At 52.1% G+C, this 20,279-nt stretch overlaps 1 protein-coding gene across 1 annotated transcript; it reads left to right on the top strand.

Annotated features, from left to right (window-relative positions):
- The first annotated feature begins 295 nt into the window (after positions 1–295).
- CCR7 (C-C motif chemokine receptor 7) lies at positions 296–15,109 on the top strand. The gene is made up of 3 exons (XM_041724119.1): positions 296–337; positions 7,777–7,826; positions 10,747–15,109. Exons 1-3 carry the CDS (start codon positions 328–330, stop codon positions 11,824–11,826), a joined length of 1,140 nt encoding a protein of 379 aa, XP_041580053.1. The 5' UTR covers positions 296–327; the 3' UTR covers positions 11,827–15,109.
- The last annotated feature ends 5,170 nt before the right edge of the window (positions 15,110–20,279 follow it).

Here is a 20,279-nt window from a genome sequence, read left to right as displayed (position 1 = left end):
CAAACCAATAACTGGCCCTTATTCTCTCACCTTAGGCTGGGATCGTTGTCTGCTGGGTTACACAGGGGGCTTTTTGAATATAAATAACCTGATGATTCATGATCCTATGACCAGTGAGTGGGCTGTCACTGTCACCTTCTCATCTTGGTTCTAGAAAGCACTGTAGGCACCCTGGTTTTAAGTTCGGATTGGAGGGAAGAGATGGGGTAGGAGGGGCAGAGAAAAGGGTGGCTCCTCTCACAACTTAAAAGCACTTCCTCCCCAGACAGTGGGAGCTCAAGACTCGGCACAGCCTTCCTGTGTGGTTTCAGCTGCCCAAAGAGTGTCATGGACCTGGGTGAGTGAACCTCCCTATGCGAGAAAGAGCAGTTCTGGGTCATTCTGACATCCAACTGGACTTTGAGGTGGAAGAGGGGGATGGAAGGCATGGGGGAGCCTCCCAGAGAAATTGGGTTCTGCCTTGGTGGGAATCTGTCTGCTTCCAGAGAATGCCACTCTGTTCTCCCAGACACAATGGATGCACCTTTCAGACCTGGGGAAAGGGGTAACCACTGGTACCAGGAAAGAAGGGGAGGAAAGTGGCGAGGTTGTGTCTTTCTAGAATAGTAGGGACTGGAGAAGGTTGCAGGGCTGGGGATGGTGGTGATATGGAGGGTATCTGTTTTCTTTTTTTTTTTTTTTTTAAGATTTTATTTATTTATTCATGAGAGACACACAGAGAGAAGCAGAGACATAGGCAGAGGGAGAAACAGGCTCCCGGTGGGGAACCGGATGCCGGACTCAATCCCAGGACTCCGGGATCATGACCTGAGCTGAAGGCAGATGCTCAATCACTGAGCCACCCAGGTGGCCCAAGAGGGTGCCTGTTTTCATCTCAGGTTGGGGTGACGGGTGAGGCTCCCTGGGACCTGTTTCATCAGGGACAAAGTCCTCAGAGGGTTCCAAACCCTCCATTCCTCTTCCTTCCTCTGCTTTCTACCTTTCTCACCTGCTAAGCAGGAATCAGAAGTTCTGTTCCCTTAGGAGCAAATGAAAGGTGACACTTTGTGCCAGCAGGACTAGGCAAGCAGGCCATACATCCCCCTGGCTTTGCTGCCGCCTCTCACCAGTTAAAGGGTAGGTGGGAAACAGGACAGCAGTGGGGCATTCACCTCAGAGAAGTCACAGCCCAAGCCTCCAGCATGGTCCCTGCCTCACTTCTTTACTTTTTCTGCCCTGGCAGATGGCTCTTCCCTTTAAAAAGCCCATCCTCAGTTCTAACCCTTTTAACAAGAAGGATTACAAAAGAAGTTCTGAGAAGGTTCTGAGGTGTACGTCCACCTCTGGACACCCCATTTATAAATCTCAGCTGTGAAATCAGACCCGACTGAGGCTACAAAGGGCCAAGTTCCTGGATGGTTCGTTCTCACCAGCAAGCAAAGCACCACGGCGGCCTCAAAGCCGCAAGAGGTTGGCTTTAAAAAGTGAAGGTTCACTGGTGCGCCCTGTGCTGTCCTCATACTCCTCCCACCACACCACAGCCTCTTGCCTTGATTCTGTCTACCCTCGACCTACCCAGAACTCCAGGTGGGCCCAGCGATCACCTGGAAAGGGGTTAAGGTAGCCACCCAACCTGGGAGGTAGAGACTGATCCTTGCATCTCCATCTCAGATGCTTGGGGGAGGAGGGGGTGGGGTGAGCAGAAAGTTTGTGGAGTGAATGAATGAATGAATGAATGGCATCAAGAACTCAGAGTTGATTTTAGTTTTTAAAAATCGTTCCCAACTGCCTGTCTTCCCAGCGGCCCGCTCCCTAATCTCACTCCCCAGACCCCCATACCACTTAACCACAATCGCAGAATGCAGGCATCACCCACTGAGGACTGGTTCCTGACCCTCTGTGTGATCTCCATGAAGGAAACCAAGCAGTGTCCCAGTGGTATGCTGGGAAATGTTGGAAAACCTGCTCTCCTGGAGAAGGAGGAAGAGCCCCAATTGCTAGTTCTTGCCAATTTCTATAGTGTAAATTCTTCCCTGCCGTCCTCCCCATACCCCCTCCCCCGGTTGATTTTAAGCTCAGACTATTTCAAGGCATGAAATGACTGAACACGGAGTCAGGGAGGGATGTACACACCAACTGGCTCATGGGCTTCTGAAAACCAGCTCCAGTCTACCCCTTGAGGGTCTCCCCCCAGACCTGAGTTTGGGGTGCTAGCCTCACAGGCTTTGATGCGGGGAGGGAGGATAACCTCTGGTTTAGGAGAAAGGGATGTTGTCGCCTGCCTCACTCAACCCGAGAGAGAACCCCAACGGCTAAGTCTAAACTACTGGTAGGAAGGGAAGCCACTGAGAGACGCTTTGCTCAGAACGGACTCCGGGCCGTTGGGAGGGCAGGTGGGTCATGAACGATCTGTTTTTCTCTCTTTGTCTGCCCAGCAGGGAGCAAGAGGTGGATGAGGAGGCAGAGTTTCTGTTACACAAAATGAAAACACCAAAGCGGGGCTGAGTTGGTCTCTTTCATGATTTGAATGAGCAGCCCAGAGGCGCCCTCCCCACCTTTGAGAGAGGAGTCTTAAGACCTCAGAATTCTCCAAAATAGAGAAAAGAAAAAAATGAGCCTGTGAGAGACTTACTCTCTCCTAACTTGGCCTGAAATGGTGGCAGAGGGAAGCTAAAGGAACACAGGGCCAAAGCCCCCTGGCCTGGGAGCATGGCTGGGGACGAGGGGAGTTCTGCAGCCTCAGGGAGCTGCTGGGAAAATCTCTGCTCTGAGGTACCTTCTTCTGGTCAACTATCGTTGAGTGGGAAGTTTGGGCATGACCAGTCTTGCAAGAGGAGAGATGCACATGTCAAAAAGCCATTGGATAGAGGGAGATTCAGTGCTGATGGGCTGAGGGGGAGCCACATGGGAAGCTCAAAGTAAAGTAGTGAACATGGGTCAGAGGGGCATTGAAGTTGGGCTTTCAAAGGCGTATAAAAGTTACCCAACCAGACAAGGACGAACGAGGGATGCAGGATGCGGCAGGGATCACAGACTTGATTTCCATCAGAGGCCAACCAGACAAACGAGGGAAGGGGCGTGAGGTGTAGTAAGTGGAGGGGAGCAGAGCAAGCCAGAGGGTGCAAACCACACCTAAAGTCATTCAAAACCAATGTTTTGAAAATCCAAGGTAGCTGGGGAGCCTGGGTGGCTCAGTGGTTGAGCGCCTGCCTTCGGCTCAGGCCCTGATCCCAGGGTACTGGGATCGAGTCCCCAATCAGGCCCCCCGCATAGAGCCTGCTTCTCCCTCTGCCAATGTCTCTGCCTCTCTCTGTGTCTCTCATGAATAGATATATAAAATCTTAAAAAAAAAAGAAAAGAAAGAAAAGAAAGAAAGAAAGAAAGAAAGAAAGAAAGAAAGAAAGAAAGAAAGAAAGAAAATCCAAGGTAGCCAAGCAGAATAGCCTGGGGACTCAGCCTGTGGCCTCCCAGCCAGCCAGCTCTGACCAAAGCTAACAGAAGCAAGGATTCTTCCTTGCTTGACAAGGAAGGGGTTTGACAACCTGGCCAGGCCAAGGAGAAAGGTAAGAAGGAAGGCTAGAGGGACAGGCAGGACCAGCCTTTAAGATGATGTGTGGTATTGCTGAAGGGTGTGTGCTTCATCCTGAAAGTGATGGGGAGCCAGCAAAGCTTTTTCTTTTTCAGTCAGGTGAGTTAAAGGACACGAGTTGCCTTTCAGAAGGATCTCTGTGGCAGCAATGGCTGATGTCAGGGCAGAGATGGGGCTGGCTCTGGGATATTAGGGGTTAGAAGCAACAGAGTTGGATGACCCCCGGGATGTGGGAAAGTGAGGATTCCCCGTCACACTCGCTCCTCGGAGGCCCCTCTACACAGAGGACTCCTCAGAGACGTAATGTGACAGTAGTGAGAGTTCCAGTCAAATCTCAGATCCATCTCTTAGCAGCTGTGTGACCCCAGGCAAGTACCTTAACCCCTCTGGGCCTCTATTTTCTGGAACATAGCATGAGAATCACAAGGCATCGCTCACAGGACGTTATGAGGGAGAGATACACAAAGATCACGAGGCAGCACAAAAGGCAGGTTAGGAGTATGGTTTCTGGAGACCATAGGATTTAAAGCCCAGCTCCACTACTGGCCAACTGTGAGACTCTGGGAGACTTGCTAATCTCACTAGGCTTCAGTTTTCTCAGTACTTAGATGGAGATTACAGTCATGCCTACCTCAGGGCTTTTGTGATGATGAAATGATCATACATGGGACAGTTTGGTGCAAAGTGAGAGAGAGCTCACTGGATTTGCATTAAATCACTGGGTAAGGGATTTGATATCTTAGTGACTGCAAGGCTCAACCAGCTGTCACCCATCTCTGACTATTATCTGAAAGGGGGGGTCCCCCAGGCTTCTCACCTCCAAATCTCCTACCACTTCCCTGCTTCTTCCCACTTTCCATTACACTCACCCACCCACCCACCCCCACACACAAAAAAAAGTTGTGACAGGTGAGGAATTCCAGAAAGAAAAAGTCTGGGGTGGCTTTGGGGTCCAGCTAATGTAATGGGCAGCCATGATCCCCTAGAGGCACTGGAAAATGTGGGGATGAATGTTTGAAATTTGGGAGAGCAAATCCACCTGGCAATCCCCTCCTCCCAGATGAGAAGGCAGCTTCCCTTGCTGAGAGCTCAAATTGGAGTTCTAGGGAATTTCTTTTTGTTATGATTATTACTCGAAACTCAAGAACTCAGAAAATACCCAACATATAAGTCATCTACTTCTCAACCCCCAAGATTCCCAACTACAGTGGCCTTACCCAAGCTGCTGCCCAAGACCCGTCATTTTATGACTTTGCAACAGACAGGAATGATCTGACTCATGGCTGCTGACCAGGCTCCTGCCACACACCAGAGTTCCCCTAAACTCCCATTTGGTTACCTTTCTTGAAAACGCCCTATTTTGGACTACAAATCCTAATTCATCCTCCACTTCCAACACACCTGGAATAAGAAGTCATCTACACACACACACACACACACACACACCCCACAGGTTGCACCTCCTTTCCCCTCCCCTCCACCAGTGGCAAAGAAATGGGACAGGGCCCAAGAGAAGGGGTTGATAGAGTGAAACAGAAACAGTTCTTACTCCTTGTATCTTACCCGTTGTGACTTATCAAAACTTTGAGGTTTCTCAGTTCTCACTGACAGTCAAAGTAGGCTTTCTCTAGAGTAACGAAAGATTTGTACATGTTTAAAGAGCACCTCACACCAGGATGAATCAGTGGAGGATGAGTGGTGTGTTGAACTCTAGCATGGTTAAGGTAGAGATGTGGGACTAAGCAGGGTCTCCCTTAGGGGTAATTCAGCAAGGAAGGAGGATGGGAGAAGGAAGCTAGAATGTTGCAGAACCATTTATTCTAGGACTGCAGATACTCGGGGCCAATAGGACAGTGGGTCCCTGTCCTCAGAAAGAGAAGACACAACTAAGAAGGCAGGTGCAAGAGGCAGTGAGGGGCTTGACTGTCATACTGAGCTTCGGGGGCTTCCTCCTTAGGGCTGGAGAGAGAAGTCCTCAGGATTTAGGAGGAGGACTGGCGAGGGTTGGCATCAGAGTTCTGCCTTAGAAAGACATATCTAGCAGTAGCGTGCAGTATAACTTGATTGCAGTGGCTTTATTATTTATTATTTATCTATTTATGTGGCTTGAAGCCCTTCCTCCTTTGCCCAGGAACCCCTAAGCCCAGAATTCCCCACCTTAGGCGCTCCACCTGGAGCGTACTATGAATTGGGTGTCATGCAGAGAGACTTCCAGCAGGTGGTGCTGTGGCCAAGGACAGAATCACTGGCCACGCTGCTGTTTCCACTGGGGAAGCTGAACACCCTGCTTGCTGAAAGAGGGCCCCCAGCTTCCAGAAGATGCTTGAAACAGAGTTCCAAACATTACTCTGTCCCTGTTAAGACTGAAGGTGCGACCAGCCTGCAAGCTCTGCCTTGGCATTCATTTGTGGCATCCCCCGGTTACTGACATGTGGGCCAGGCCCTGGCTGGGAGCTTGAGGGGTAGGTTATACAAAGGTAAGAAAGCACAACTCCTGCCCTCTGGGTACTCCCAGATAGTTAGGTGAGATAAGACTCCTACATAAATTATCTTGTGCACAGTGTTCCCTGCTCAGTCCTCAGAGGAGATAAATTCCCACTCCAGCCCTCAGCTCAGCCTCAAAGGAGAACTGTGAGCAGCCAGGTGCCCGTCCTCTGTCCACAGCACACCAGGCCTCTGCTAACCCAGAGTCTCAACCTGTTGCCTGCTGCTCAGACTCAAGAGAGCCTCCTGACTTCCAGAATGTAGGCCGGGCCGGGTCCCTTTCTGTAGCTGAGTATCTTCCCACATCTCACAAGGCCCTAGATTAGAAACAAGTTAAAGAAAAGGGGATCCCTGGGTGGCTCAGCAGTTTAGCGCCTGCCTTCCACGCAGGGCAGGATCCTGGAGTCCAGGAGTCCAGGGATTGAGTCCCGTATAGGGCTCCCTGTAGGGAGCCTGCTTCTCCCTCTGCCTGTGTCTCTGCCTCTCTCTCTCTCTCTCTCTCTCTCTGTCTCTCATGAATAAATAAATAAAATCTTTTTAAAAAAAAGTTAAAGAACAAACATACGTACACACTTCAGTGAAGCAAAAAGAGTAGTTACCTCAGAGAACAGTCTCTATTGTATCACACTGTCATAGGACAGCATCCCCTCAGGCCACCCTGGTGCTCTCTCCTGGAAGAAGGGGAAGCAGGCATTCAATCACTTATTCATTCATTCATTCATTCATTCATCAAGACATAATTCCTGGGTGCCTTTTTTATTCTGGGCCTGCACTGGATAAAAGGGAAGAGGTCCCTGCTCCACAGGCAGGCTGAGGATTAGACCAAGTAAACCACCAGGTGGCCTTAATGAATGTCAGTTGAATGAGGGGAGCAGATGGGTTCCCGAAGCACTTTCCCATCCTTGAGATGCCAGGAAATAACCACACTCCTCCACCTAGTCCTGTGACATCAGCCCATTTCCTTAGCTGGCCTCCCCTAGAAGACATTCAGGGCAGCAGATGGGGCTGGATGCATGAAAAATGTTCCTCGATGGCTCCTGGCACAGGAGCAGTGCAGGACACACACAGGTACACACGCACGCACCCACGCACACAGGCACACCCTTACCACCACCACCTCAGGGCCTTGCTTCCCACATAACCCAAAGAGGGAGGGGCCCCTCAGACTCAGGAGTCAGGGTCATTTGAAAACTCAGCCTTGAGGAGTGGTGTGGACCAGGGTGGACTTTCTAACTCCAGAAGATGCCCTGAAGAGCCAAGAAGGGGGTGGGGAGGGATCCCTGGGTGGTGCAGCGGTTTGGTGCCTGCCTTTGGCCCAGGGCGCGATCCTGGAGACCCGGGATCGAATCCCATGTCGGGCTCCCGGTGCATGGAGCCTGCTTCTCCCTCTGCCTGTGTCTCTGAGCCTCTCTCTCCCTCTGTGACTATCATAAATAAAAAAATAAAATAAAATAAAGGGGGGGTGGGGAGCGGGGGCTGCCCTGCATTCCAACCCCATTCCTTTGTGGGACCTCAGAGTGGAGGAAGAGGAGGTGAGGGCGGCAAGACTGGGCAGCCAGCCAGGCGCTTCAAGGCACAATCTGGTTCTGATGCCCCAAGCAAGCGTGGTGCCTGGGGCTTGTGATGAAAGTTCCCAACAGTGTTCCCACCCCTCCCTAAGGCTTTCTTTCATAACAAAGATCTGTCCCCTCCAAGCATTAACTTTCTCCCCTTGTCTCCTGCAGGGAAACCAATGAAAAGCCTGCTGGTGGTGGCTCTCCTTGTCATTTTCCAGGTGAGATCTGTGGCCAAGAAAATCTCTGTTCCCTTCTCCACACACTCCCCCTCCCGCCTTCCCCAAGCCCACCCCTCCCCAGCTCTAGGGTCCTGAGGAGGAGGTGGGCACTTGCTGGAAGAAAATAGATCCAGACACAAACACTCTCCACTCCTTAAGCTGATGGCTGCCAATCTCCATCTGCTGAGTGACCCTACAAAGCCATACATGGTCTCTGAATGTCCTCACCTCCATTTAAATGAAAACACAGAGGAAAGTAAGATACCATCATCATCCCACCCCACTTCCACTATCCCCATCCAGGATACAGAAATGCGGGCCCCATCTGAGTTTATGGAGAGAAACTGCACAAAGCAAAGGCTGTGAGGTCACTGGAGTCTGTGCAGACATATGCACAGCCATGTGTGCAAAACTTCATACATGAGCTGAGGGAAGAAACTTTCATCTGGTGGATGGGTTACTATCCTATCATCCCAAAGCCGTCTCCCTCCTTCAGTGTCCAGCCAAAGCCTCCCCTGGAAGCTCCAGTCCTTTCTGTGAAATAAAGAGGCCCATTTGAGCCCCACTTAGTGGGGAAGGAAGGACAGATGGGGCCCCGGACCTGGGGGTGGGGGTAGTGCACATACTTTATAAGGGCCCAAACTCTGCAGGAGCAAAGTCCCCCAATTTACAATGTTCTGCTTCTCAATCCCAGGAATGGAGACAGGAAATCTGGCCCCACCAAGTGCCAGAATTAGAAGAAACTGTAACTCATAGTCTCCTCTCTGCCATTTGTTGGGGGTGGGAGCTCTCTTGGAGGGCGGGGGGAGACCAAGGCCAGAGCTGGAGGCAGTCCTTCAGAATTTGGCTCTTCCCCAAGTCTGGAGGCCAGAGGGGCAGCTTTCCAGGAGCTCTGGCCAGAGGCAGGCCCCAAGCTGGGCACTGTTCCCAAAACCCCATCCCAGAGGCCCCCTGGAGCTTGGGCTATAGCCTACAGCCTGGCCCCCTTCCCCATCACCACTCCCTCCCCTCTTTCTTCCCATTTCCAGGACCTGGGAGGGGCTGTATTGCTAGAAGTGGAGGCTGGAAGGTTGGGGAGGTGATGAGGGACAGCTGGGGCTCATTCTTCTCTTTACTTGGGGGGATGGGGTAGCTCAGATGGGGCAGGATGTGGTGCAGCTGTGGGCTGCAGAGGCATCAAGGAGTCCGGAAGTAGTAAAGGGTGGAAAAAGAAGGCAGGACAGGGTGGTACGGAGCACACTTCACAGAGGCTGGGTGTACCCCTTTATGTCCAGGGACCCCGGACTTAAAACTGTGAGACTGACCATGGGTGCCAAGAACAGCCAGTGTCTTCAGGACTCCCAGGCTGCGGTCATTCCCAGATGAGGGAAAGAGGGTTACCGCTGACTTTTCTCAAGATAGCAGTGCCCAAAGAAAAGGCTTCTGGATATCATTTGGTCCTCATTCTGTGACTGATAAATTCAGCATTTGGAAGTGGTAAAGACAGAGACAGGATGTGAGGAAGAGACTGGGTTCCACTCTGGCTGTGTGACCTTGAGTGAGGTTCTCCAAAAGCCTCCTGTCCTCATCTCTGATGTCCCTCCAGCTCCCCAGTCTTGCATGCAAACCCATCAGGTTGAGCTGCCCAGAGCCCAATTCCCAGAGGAGGGCCCGTGAGCCGTCTTGCAGCCCAGCTGCCAGCCTGCATAGGCTCAGCCTCCACGGTGCACAGAGGCACAGGGGCCTGTGCCCTCCTTCATTGATAAAATCACAGCAGGCTGCCTGAACCTTCACCTTGCCCTGCAGATGGGCTAAAAAAAGCCCTGAGCAGCTGAGCCCGGCTGATTGGGATCTGCCGGAAGAGACTGCGAGGAAGAGAGAGACAGAGAGGTAGGGGAAGAGGGTGGGAGCAGCGCAGCGGGAGAGTGGGAGACAGAGCCACAGGCTCTTCCTGGGGTGCAGGGAGGACTCCATCACTGCTGAGGAGGCAGTGGCCCAGCGGTGCCTTATCCCCTCCTGTCACAGCTGTGCAGTTCTGTGAGCTTGGGCCCACATTGCCTGAGCCCCTGCTGTGTGCCGGCACGGTGGTGCCTCGGTGCCTCGGTGCCTCGGGCCCCAGGGATCTGTAGAATTCTGCAAGTCACTCACCACCCAATGTCACAGCAGCTCACCCCAAACCAGGGTTTCCAGGCTTCTTAACAGAGCATGTGCCTTCCTCTCTACTGGCTCCAGGCCCTCCTTAACCTTAACCCCGATGTGGATTTTCCCTCAAAAGCTAAAGTATTTTGTAGGCTCCCTGGAAAACTCTTTCTAGCTGATTCTAAAGGAGGCTCAAGATGAATGACACACATTCCGACTCTCCTGGAGTTTCCAGGTGCCAGAACCGAGGTTCCACACCTCGCCACAGCCATGGGAGGGAGACAGTAGTCATCTCCATTTCACAGATGAGGTCACTTGAGGCTCAGAGATGAAGTCTGTTTATCTGACCCGAGGCTCATGTGACCCCAAAGCACAGACACTTTCCAGTCCACCATCAGGGCACGTCATGTCAAGCCTCTCTGAGTTGGCCAGAACAGACCTTGGCTACTTACGAGAAGTGCAGAATCTCAGGTCCCAGCCTATTAAATCAGGACATGCACTTTGCCAAGATCTCCAGGTAATTCACGTGAAAATTTGGGAAGCACTGGTTTCAAACCAAAGAACCACCTGGAGAGTTTAGAAAAATAGATTCCAGGGCCCCACCCATACCCCCAAGATTCTGATTCTGCAGGTCTCAGGTGGGGTCTGAGAATTTGCAGGTGATGGTATGATGCCCGTGATAGGTACCACATTTGAAACCAGTGCTCTGGACAATCCCAGGGCAGCAAGATGAGCTGAGCTGAGCTGAGCTGGATCCCACTTAGCTAAGCTGGATCGTGTCGCCCTGTCCCCTCCCCCACAGGTGTGTTTGTGCCAAGATGAGGTCACAGACGACTACATCGGAGAAAATACCACGGTGGACTATACACTGTATGAGTCTGTATGCTTCAAGAAAGACGTGCGGAACTTCAAAGCCTGGTTCCTGCCAATCATGTACTCCATCATTTGCTTCATGGGCCTGCTGGGCAATGGGCTGGTCGTGCTGACCTACATCTATTTCAAGAGGCTCAAGACCATGACAGATACGTACCTGCTCAACCTGGCCATGGCGGACATCCTCTTCCTCCTGACCCTTCCCTTCTGGGCATACAGCGCGGCCAAGTCCTGGACGTTCGGCGTCCACGTTTGCAAGATCATCTTTGGCATCTACAAGATAAGCTTCTTCAGCGGCATGCTGCTGCTTCTTTGCATCAGCATCGACCGCTATGTGGCCATCGTCCAGGCCGTCTCGGCCCACCGCCACCGTGCCCGCGTCCTTTTCATCAGCAAGCTCTCCTGTGTGGGCATCTGGATGCTGGCCATGGTGCTCTCCACCCCGGAGCTGCTGTACAGCGGCCTCCAGAAGAGCAGCAGTGAGCAAGCACTGCGGTGCTCCCTCAACACCAATCAGGTGGAAGCCTTGATCACCATCCAAGTGGCGCAGATGGTGGTGGGCTTCCTGATCCCCCTGGGGGCCATGAGCTTCTGCTACCTCGTCATCATCCGCACCCTGCTCCAGGCACGCAACTTTGAGCGCAACAAGGCCATCAAGGTCATCATTGCCGTGGTCGTGGTCTTCATAGCCTTCCAGCTGCCCTACAACGGGGTGATCCTGGCCCAGACAGTGGCCAACTTCAACATCACTGGCAGCGGTAGCTGTGAGCTCAGCAAGCAGCTCAACATCGCTTATGACATCACCTACAGCCTGGCGTGCGTCCGCTGCTGCGTCAACCCTTTCTTATATGCCTTCATTGGTGTCAAGTTCAGAAGCGACCTCTTCAAGCTCTTCAAGGACCTCGGCTGCCTGAGCCAGGAGCAGCTCCGGCAGTGGTCTTCCTGCCGCCACACCCGGCGCTCCTCCATGAGCGTGGAGGCCGAGACCACCACCACCTTCTCCCCGTAGGAGGCTCCTCCGCCGGGACTAGTGGGACCTCTCCCAGGGCCCCTGGGCCGGATCCAGGCAGCCCATGACTCGGGCACCAAGAGCTGCAGAGGGAAGAAAGGCCGTCCCGGCTGTGAAGTTTTTAATCTTGTGGGGAAAGCTGGTGCCGCGGCCCAGGCTTCACCCCAGTCCCTAGCTACCTCCACCCGGGTTGCAAAGCATTGTGACCGATGAGCTATACCAAATCCTGCAACACTCTGAAACCACGTGTCTGTTGTCCCCCAGACCAAAAATCAAAAGTGGAAGTCAGGAGACAGTCCACGCTTAGAGTGAAGGGGAGAGAGCTGGTAACGGGTAGACTGATGGAGGGGGCCTGGCGAGTCCTCTGAATGAAGCTCCTTCTAACCTAGAAAGACATCCTCCCTGAGATTCAAGGGCTGGAACAAGGTCTTCCAGAAAACAGGGCTTTGTTTCGGAGACCAGAGATGCTGGGGAGACTTCCCAACTTGGCTTGGCAGGGAAGAGGGATGCCAATGGGTCAAACTCTCTGAATTCCTCCCTCCATCTCTTTTTCCACTGTCATCTGAGCCAGCAAGAAATGGCAGCCTCCAGGCCTCCCTGAAAGCACACCAGCCCCTCGCCTGCCACCTCTCATCAGGCTGCTGCCCTCCGAGGCCCTCCTCAGGGAGGGGTGGTGTTTCCTGCAGGCCCGGCCAGCCGCCTCTGCCTGGCCAAAGCCACACTCCCAGCCAGGACTCTGGGGCGAGGATGACGTGTGGCCAGCCCTTCTCAGCTCTCAACTCTGCTCGGATGGAGGAGAGGGCAGGGAGGAAGGTTAGGGGCCAGGGGGTGGTGACAGCCCTGGCTGCCTAAGACCAATGAGCTGCTTTTTGTTCTTAGTAGTGAGGATAAAAAAAAAAAAAAAAAAAAAAACTCTCATCCTGTCCTGCTTTCAGTTCATTAAGACAGCACAGCTTACTCACACACAAATACAAGTTTTCCCTTGAGGGAGCAACAGCTTTAAAAGAAAGGGGGAAATTTTTTGGTAAACGGCCAATGGGTGCGTTCCTGTTTTGCAAACCCTGACTTCCCACCTGACCGCCCCCACTTCTCTCCTTTCCCTGCTCTTCATTTCTCAGAGGTGATCAGAGCTGTGAGGTCTTCCAAGATGTGTTCTCCAAGCCTGTCCAACAACACAGGCCCAAGAGGCTCGAAAGAGGCAGGGGGACGGGAAGCCCAGGGTGCCCATCTTGCAAATGCCCTTCCAGAATTTGTGGGAGAGGCCCCAAGCCTGTGCCAGCAGCAGTGACCCAGAAACATGGGTCTGAGCTGAGCTTTGGAAAGAACCGAGTTTTCCCCATAACCTCGATGGCTAGGAGCTCTCCCTGACCTTTAGCAACATACACTCACTGGTCTACTCATCTGTCCCAGCTCGGTCTGAAACCAGAGCCCCTGATGCTTTGTCATTTCCTTCAAGTGCCCTGGTTGTTTAGAGGGAAGGCCTCCCCCTGGGCACGCAGACCACAGCGTGCTGGATTAAGGAGGCTTGAGATGGCACCCATGTGATAGGCTGCACCTTTTGCTGGAAGCTTGAAAGCCAGGGTCATCCACGACCCACCCTCCTGATCCCTATTGCAGCAACAGCCCATGTACCCATCATGGAGGAGCGGGGATCAAGGGACAGCCACTACCCCCTGCCTATATCATGTCCCATCAGGGTGCTCTGATGCCCCCAAGCTAGAGAGGAGGGTAGCCCAGTCTGTGATGCATGAGGAGCTGTCTGAAGGGCCCAGCACAGCAAGAGCTGGGGCCTGGCACGGGGAGGCGGGTGGGGACGCTCATGCAAAGGTGATTCCGTTAATTTTCCAAAATGAAGAGAGCTTGCCTGGTGATGAAGCCCATTCCCTAATTTCACAATAAGCACATGACACTTCCCTCCTCCACAGGATGCACTGGGCATTATTTGTCAGCCAAGACACCCCGGGGGAAGCGAAGCCAGCACAGGCGCAGCCAGCGTGGAGCAGTGCCTGTTGCAACAGCATCGAATGTTAAAAGGTGCAGTGGCGATTGTGTGTGCACAGATCTGGGGTGAGAGAGGTCCCCGAGAGGAGCACAGAAGCACTGGGCCCACTGGTGTACACATCCTAATGCGGTACAGGCAGGAAACCGATCCTCAGCTCCTGAATGGAGGAATTCAAAGGAATGCTCATGAACAGGAAGCCAGGCCAACCGCACAAACATGCCATCTCGGCTTCAAATACATTTTTCTCAAGTAATTGGACATCTCTGAGTATTTACAAAGACAGCAAAACCCCAGCAATGTTAATTCCCCAAACTGCTCTATCTCGGCTCCTTGCTGGCCTGGCCACTGCTCCCTTGCCCAGTGCTCTCATGTGTCTCCCCAAAACTTAGGGGGGACCCCTAGGAGGAAGGAACAGACTCACTGGGGAGCCCCCTCACCCAGGGCTTCTCTCTCTCTCTCTCTCTCTCTCTTTCTCTCTCTCTCTCTCTCTCTCTCTCTCTCTGTCTGTCTCATCTGTTTCATACAACTGCCCCATCTTCCTGGGCTCATGGCCCCAAAGCTCCTCCTCCCCTCTTGCAGCTCCCCCTGTTTCCCATCCCCAGCCTCCCTGGATGCAGCCCCAGGGCAAGTCTGTCCTTCCAGCCAGAAGCACTGAACCTCAAGAATCGTGGATTCACAGAGCTGCGAGGGACCTCAAAGATTAGCTGGTCCAACCCAATCATTCTCTAGATGGGGAAACTGAGGCCCAGAAGAAGGAACTGACTTGCTTGAAGAGATATTGCAATATAAGGATACTGGATAAACTTGCCTTGGGGGGCCTAAGGATCTGGCAGGATGGATGAGAGGTGGATGAGGGAGAGCAGACGCTCGCTCGGAAGCCTGGCTGACTGTGAACCTCATCTCTATTGCTTCCCAGCTGTGTGACCTTCAGCTGTTGCTCAACTGCTCTGAGTCTCAGATTTCTCAACTGCAAAATGGAGAGGATTTGGCAAACGTCTAGCCCGGTGCCTGGAATATTGAATGTGGTGATGAGGAGCACGGGCTCTGCGGCCAGACTGCCTGGTTTGAATTTCAGCTGCGCTACTTGGGCTCCTTACTTAGTCTCTCTGTGTTTCAGTTTCCTAATCTGTGTGATGGGGAAAATCATAGCACCTACCTCCTAGGACTGTTGTGAGGAGCAAATAAATACATATATGTAAAATGCTTAGAAATCCTCATGGAAGTATTGTGTTGTGGATAATCATTAATAAATGTTTAATACATGATAGCTAAAAAAAAAAAAAAGTTGCTAACCACAAGGAAACCAAATTCAATTACCTAGCCCCATTTCCATCCCCCTACAACTTATAAATCAAGTTGGAGGACAGCTGGAAGATTAGTCAGGTCACATTCCACCAGTTGTACAGGTAAGTCAACTGAGGCTCAAAGAGGTAAATTACTCACCTGAGGTCTCTTAGGAGTTCTTGGCCATGATAGAACTTGAACCCAGGTTTCCGAGCTCCATTCAGACCTCTTCCTACAGACCTCCTGCACTCTTCTGTATTCCCCTACACGCCCACCCTGGCATACGCTACCCCCATCCCAGACCATCTAGCTCTGCTATGGCAAGCACCATCCCTCCTGTCCTGTGACCAGGTCCTTAAGGAGCATCTCACCTTGCCCCCACAAATAGTCCTTGCTATTGAGTCCAGGAAAATGGACTGTTCTTGCTATTGAGTCCAGGAAAATAAGATACAAAGAAAAGAAATATGGTGGGGTGTCCGGGTGGCTCAGTTGGTTAAGCATCTGCCTTTGGCTCAAGTTGAGCCCCGGGTCCTGGGATCAAGCCCCTCATTAGACTCTCTGGTCAGGGGAGAGTCTGCTCCCTTTCCCTCTGCTGTTCCCCTAACTCATGCTTTCTCTCTCTCTCTCTCTCTCTCAAATAAAATATTTTTTAAAAAAATAAAAGAAATATGGCAGTAGGCCCAAAGGAATTCAGGCAACTGATCTTTTTAAGAAAGAATTCTCTGAGAGTTAGTTTTATTTCTGTTATTAAAGGTAAATAGTTGGAGGGGGAAGAAACAGTCCTACAGGAGCAGGGGTGGGAGTAGAGGTAAATGAGATGGGGAACCAAGGGGGGCAATTCTGAGTACGGAGTAGAAGTAGGGGTAGGTGGGGCAGGGATGCATTCTAGGGACTACCCGGCTAGGGGCCGGACCTGGAGAGTATTGTCAGTGGGTAGAAAGGACTCCCCACATACACAACTTTCCCGGGCCTCCCAATCACAGGTGGGGAAAGGGGGCTATATTAGTCTTAGAGACAGGTGGACTTGTGGCCTTCTTTGCCAGGAGGGGGTTGGAAATGTCCCAGTTTCCCTGGTCTGAACCCCTAGAAAAACTGCAGGGAGTAAAAGAGAGGGTGCTTCTCCCTGAAATCAAAACAGCAACCCTGACAGCCCTCCCAGCCTCCCCCTATGAGAGCAGATGTTTGAGAGGCACTGCAGGGAGTAGAAGCCTCATTACACAAACACACGTGCATGCACACACACACACACACACACACACACATGTGCGTGCATATACACCACCCCCCAGCTCAGTCATTTGTCTTGTTGGGGGCCTAGAAAGAGACACACAGACAAGGGGTCTGCTGCAGAAAATGCTACACAGCGCCTTGCTCTGCCAAAGCAGCTCAAGACTAACGAATCTCAGCTGTTCTCCGAAATCAGAAATGAGCGTCGGTGAATGCTCCCACAGACTCGTGTGTGTGTGTGTGTGTGTGTGTGTGTGTGTGTGTGTGTCCCAATTCAGACTGCTCTTCCTCCCGCATTCACTGTGAGGACGGATATAATCTTATTTTTGTCTCTTGCTCCCCTAACCCCAGGGAATTCACTTGCTGAGTTGTCTCGTGTGTTGTAGGAACCACCGCACTGTGCAGCCTCTGGGTTCTCATCTCTGTGTAAACAAACACGGGCTCGCACGAGCAGAGCAGGATCTCCACTCCCTCCTGCTGCAGTAGGTCCCGAGGTCGGCCGACTGTCCACTTAGCAAGAGGGCAGGTGAGGACACACGTCTGGCCCCCGAGCCCTCTTGTGCCCATGTCAGAGCCTGCTGAAGGCAGCAGAGTTTATGTTTGCTCCAAGTAAATATCTGACATCGTGAAGTTCAAAGGATGCCACAGATGAAATGCCCCAAATCCTTTCCCGGCGTGTAAAGGAGGCCTGGAAAATGCATGCACATTTATCGTTTACGGTTTATGCAAACTGTACTCGAGTAGCTGAAAACAGGAACATGGTCACATGTGAAGGCGAGTGGTGCATTCCTCCCAGGCCCAGGAGATGTTTTCTGTGGCCGAGCCAGGGGCCAGGAGTCGCCCACGGTGGCACCAGCTCTGTCTCTTGCCTGCAGGCTGGGGCTTCCTTCCTCCCCCATAGCTAACTCCCTGGCTGGACACTGGCGTCCTGCCTGCGCTAACACCTCTTCCCACCTGCCTTCTCTGTACACCCCCATTTCAGGGACACTCAGCTGCCAAGGGGTGCTGCTGGCAACCTTGGCCTTGGCAGTCCGGGAGAAGGGGAGTAAGAAGAACAACGGGAAGCTCTGAGCCTCAGGGGGTTCAGGGAGAACTCCCCCACCTTCATCTCCATCTTCACATCAGGACACAGGCCTGGACACCTGGAATCCTTCAGCCCCTGTTAAAGGTAGAACTTGGATTTTTGTCCAGGAATGACACCTACTCTGCCTCCTTCTCAGTTACCCCTCCACCTCTGCCAAATCTCCCTACCTCCTAACTCTGGGAGACTGTGGGCTGCCTAGAGCTTATGAGATTTCATCGCCAAGAGAGTCAGAGGCTAGGTGACAGCAGGGTGGGGGGCTGTCTCACATTCACCGAGTGTCCATGACGTGCCAGGGGCTGGGCTGGGCATACCACCTTCCACTGAATTCTCGGGACAGCAGGTGAAGAACTTGAGGTTTAGGAAGTTTGTGTGACTTCCCTGGGGTGACACAGCTAGAGAGAATAACTATGCCCTTACCACAGTATTCTGTACTTTACACTGTATGGAGCAACAAATCTTAACTCATTTCATCCTCACACCAACCCTGCTGGAGTCCCATTTTACAGATGGGAAACTGAGACTCAGAGAGGATAAATAACTATGCCAAAATACACAGCTCCAACATGATACATCTACTAAGTGACTTGGACCAGTTCTAGCTGGCCTCTGAAGCCCGTACTCTTGCCACTCTACTACACGAGCCAACTAAATAGCTGTTCATTCATTACCAAATACACATGGAGCCCCTACTTTGTGCCAGGCAGGCATTGTGCCAACATTCTCAAAATGTACCAGCCAACATTTTGCAAAACCTACTAGACACAAAGCTCTGACCTGGGAGGAGGGAAGATCAAATAACAAAGATCCAGCCCACACCCACCAGAGAGATGAGACCCCAGAGCCCCATAGCAACCAGGTCTTGCTGCTCCTCAAAAGCTTGGTCTCCCTTCTCTCTTCCAGGCTCTGCATCCCAACCAGCATTCCTCCAGAGGTCGGCCCTACAGAGCTGGAGGCTCCGGGAGGCAAGTGTCTTGGCTGCCACAGACATACTGGGCAAGACGGGTGCCCGACTTTCCCTCTCCAGGCTGCCATTTCCCTAACTGCAACGTGGGGGAGCTGGACCCAGTGATTTCTACCATTACTTCCAGCTCTGCTGTGCTGCAGACACCTCATCTGGGTGGGGTCAGCCAGGCAGGGCTCCGGGCATGCTGATGCCTGGAAGGGGTACAGAGTGAGTGGGTGAGGGGCTGAGGAAGCCGCCCCACCCCCAGCTGTGGTTTCTGGTGGGGCCACCCTGGCAGCAGGTGGAGGGAAGTGTTTGTCACCCTTCCAACAAAGCAGTAAAACAAAAGCCTCCCAAGGCACTATGGGAGCAGGCGGCAAAGGCGCCAAAAGGCCAAAAATAAAACACACCTTTCCTTTGATAGACACCAGCAGCTGCCGAGGGGCCTGGCCTGGGGGTGGTGAGGAAAAGCTCAGATTTCATGCCTGAGAGCGCGCCCCAACACACTGACATATACAAGTACACACATATACACATATACAAGTTGCACATACTCATATCCACAACCAGCTTCACCAGCCTGAGACCTGTGCCGTCCCATGGAGCCTGCACTCAGAAAGGGCCCACGCTTGATTCAATACTCAGTTGTCTCCATCCTGAACTTCTTAACTTTTGAACAAGAGGTTCAGCATTTTCATTTTGCACTGGACCCTACAAATTCTGCACCAGCCCCCACCAGTGTACATTCATAAGTACGTACATTCACAATATGCCTAAGACATACACAACATCTACATGCAAGAGTGTATATACTGCACATACACACACGAAAGTGTACAAAAGTACAAATATGTGCACATACCCCCATGTACAGCAATAGTCCCTTCATCCCACTGCACACTCACTGCATACACACATGACTCAAAGGACCATGAACGCTCACTAGTAGCATTCAGACACCTGCAGTTCACCCACAGTCTGAGGGGTACAGTTCGATTACCTCAACATTGGAGGGCAGCAGAACAAAGCTCTGGGGAAGGAGCATGACCATTTCCTCTGTTCCCTAGAATCCCCAACAGCTAGAGCTGGCTTCTCTCATCAGCCTGAGACCAGCAGCTGGGACCAGAAGAAAGGTAGAGTTTGGGAAGTGGAAGGATCAGCAGGAAGAGAGCAGAGCATGGGGTGGAGAAGGAGAGAAACAGCAAGAAAGAATAAGAACAGTAATGAAATCTCCAGACAAGTTAGCCAGAGCAGTGAGTGGTCCCATAAGAATATAAAAGGTCTGGGACACCTGGGTAGCTCAGTGGTTGGGGGCCTGCCTTCAGCTCAGGGTGTGATCCCAGGATCTGGGATCGAGTCCTGCACTGGGCTCCCTGCGAGGAGCCTGCTTCTCCCTCTATGTCTCTGCCTCTCTCTCTCTCTCTCTCTCTTTCTCTGTGTGTGTGTGTGTCTCTCATGAATAAATAAATAAATCTTTTTTAAAAAAAGAATATAAAAGGTCTTGGACTCAAAAAAAGTAATAGCCCTGTCCTCCCCCTGAAAGTACCCCTCACCCCATCCTGGAGAGGCAGTCATGGGAACCCCACTCCCTCTTCTCACTAGCTATGTGGCCTCGGGCAATCCACTCAACTTTCCCAGCTTTGTCTTCTTTCTCAAAACAGGGAAAACAATTGTCCACATTGGAGAGCTATGAAGTTCATGCAGATACTGCAGCCTCGCCTCCTGGATTCTCCCCAGCATTCAACATCTTGTCTTCTTGTCAGGCCTTGCAATCTGATCCTTGGTTCAGAAACTCCAGACCCTTCATCAAAGGCAGATGTTCAGACGTGCTTCTTTCCTGGCTTCTCCTCCCTTCCTTCCCTGGCCAGACACAGACGTGACAGGTAGGCACGGTCCATCGCCCACCATCCCTT

The sequence above is a fragment of the Vulpes lagopus genome, chromosome 12 (assembly GCF_018345385.1).
Source record: "Vulpes lagopus strain Blue_001 chromosome 12, ASM1834538v1, whole genome shotgun sequence".
Classification (NCBI taxonomy): domain Eukaryota; kingdom Metazoa; phylum Chordata; class Mammalia; order Carnivora; family Canidae; genus Vulpes; species Vulpes lagopus.
Note: the sequence above shows the minus strand (reverse complement) of the source record. Positions and strands in the feature narration are given on the sequence as shown.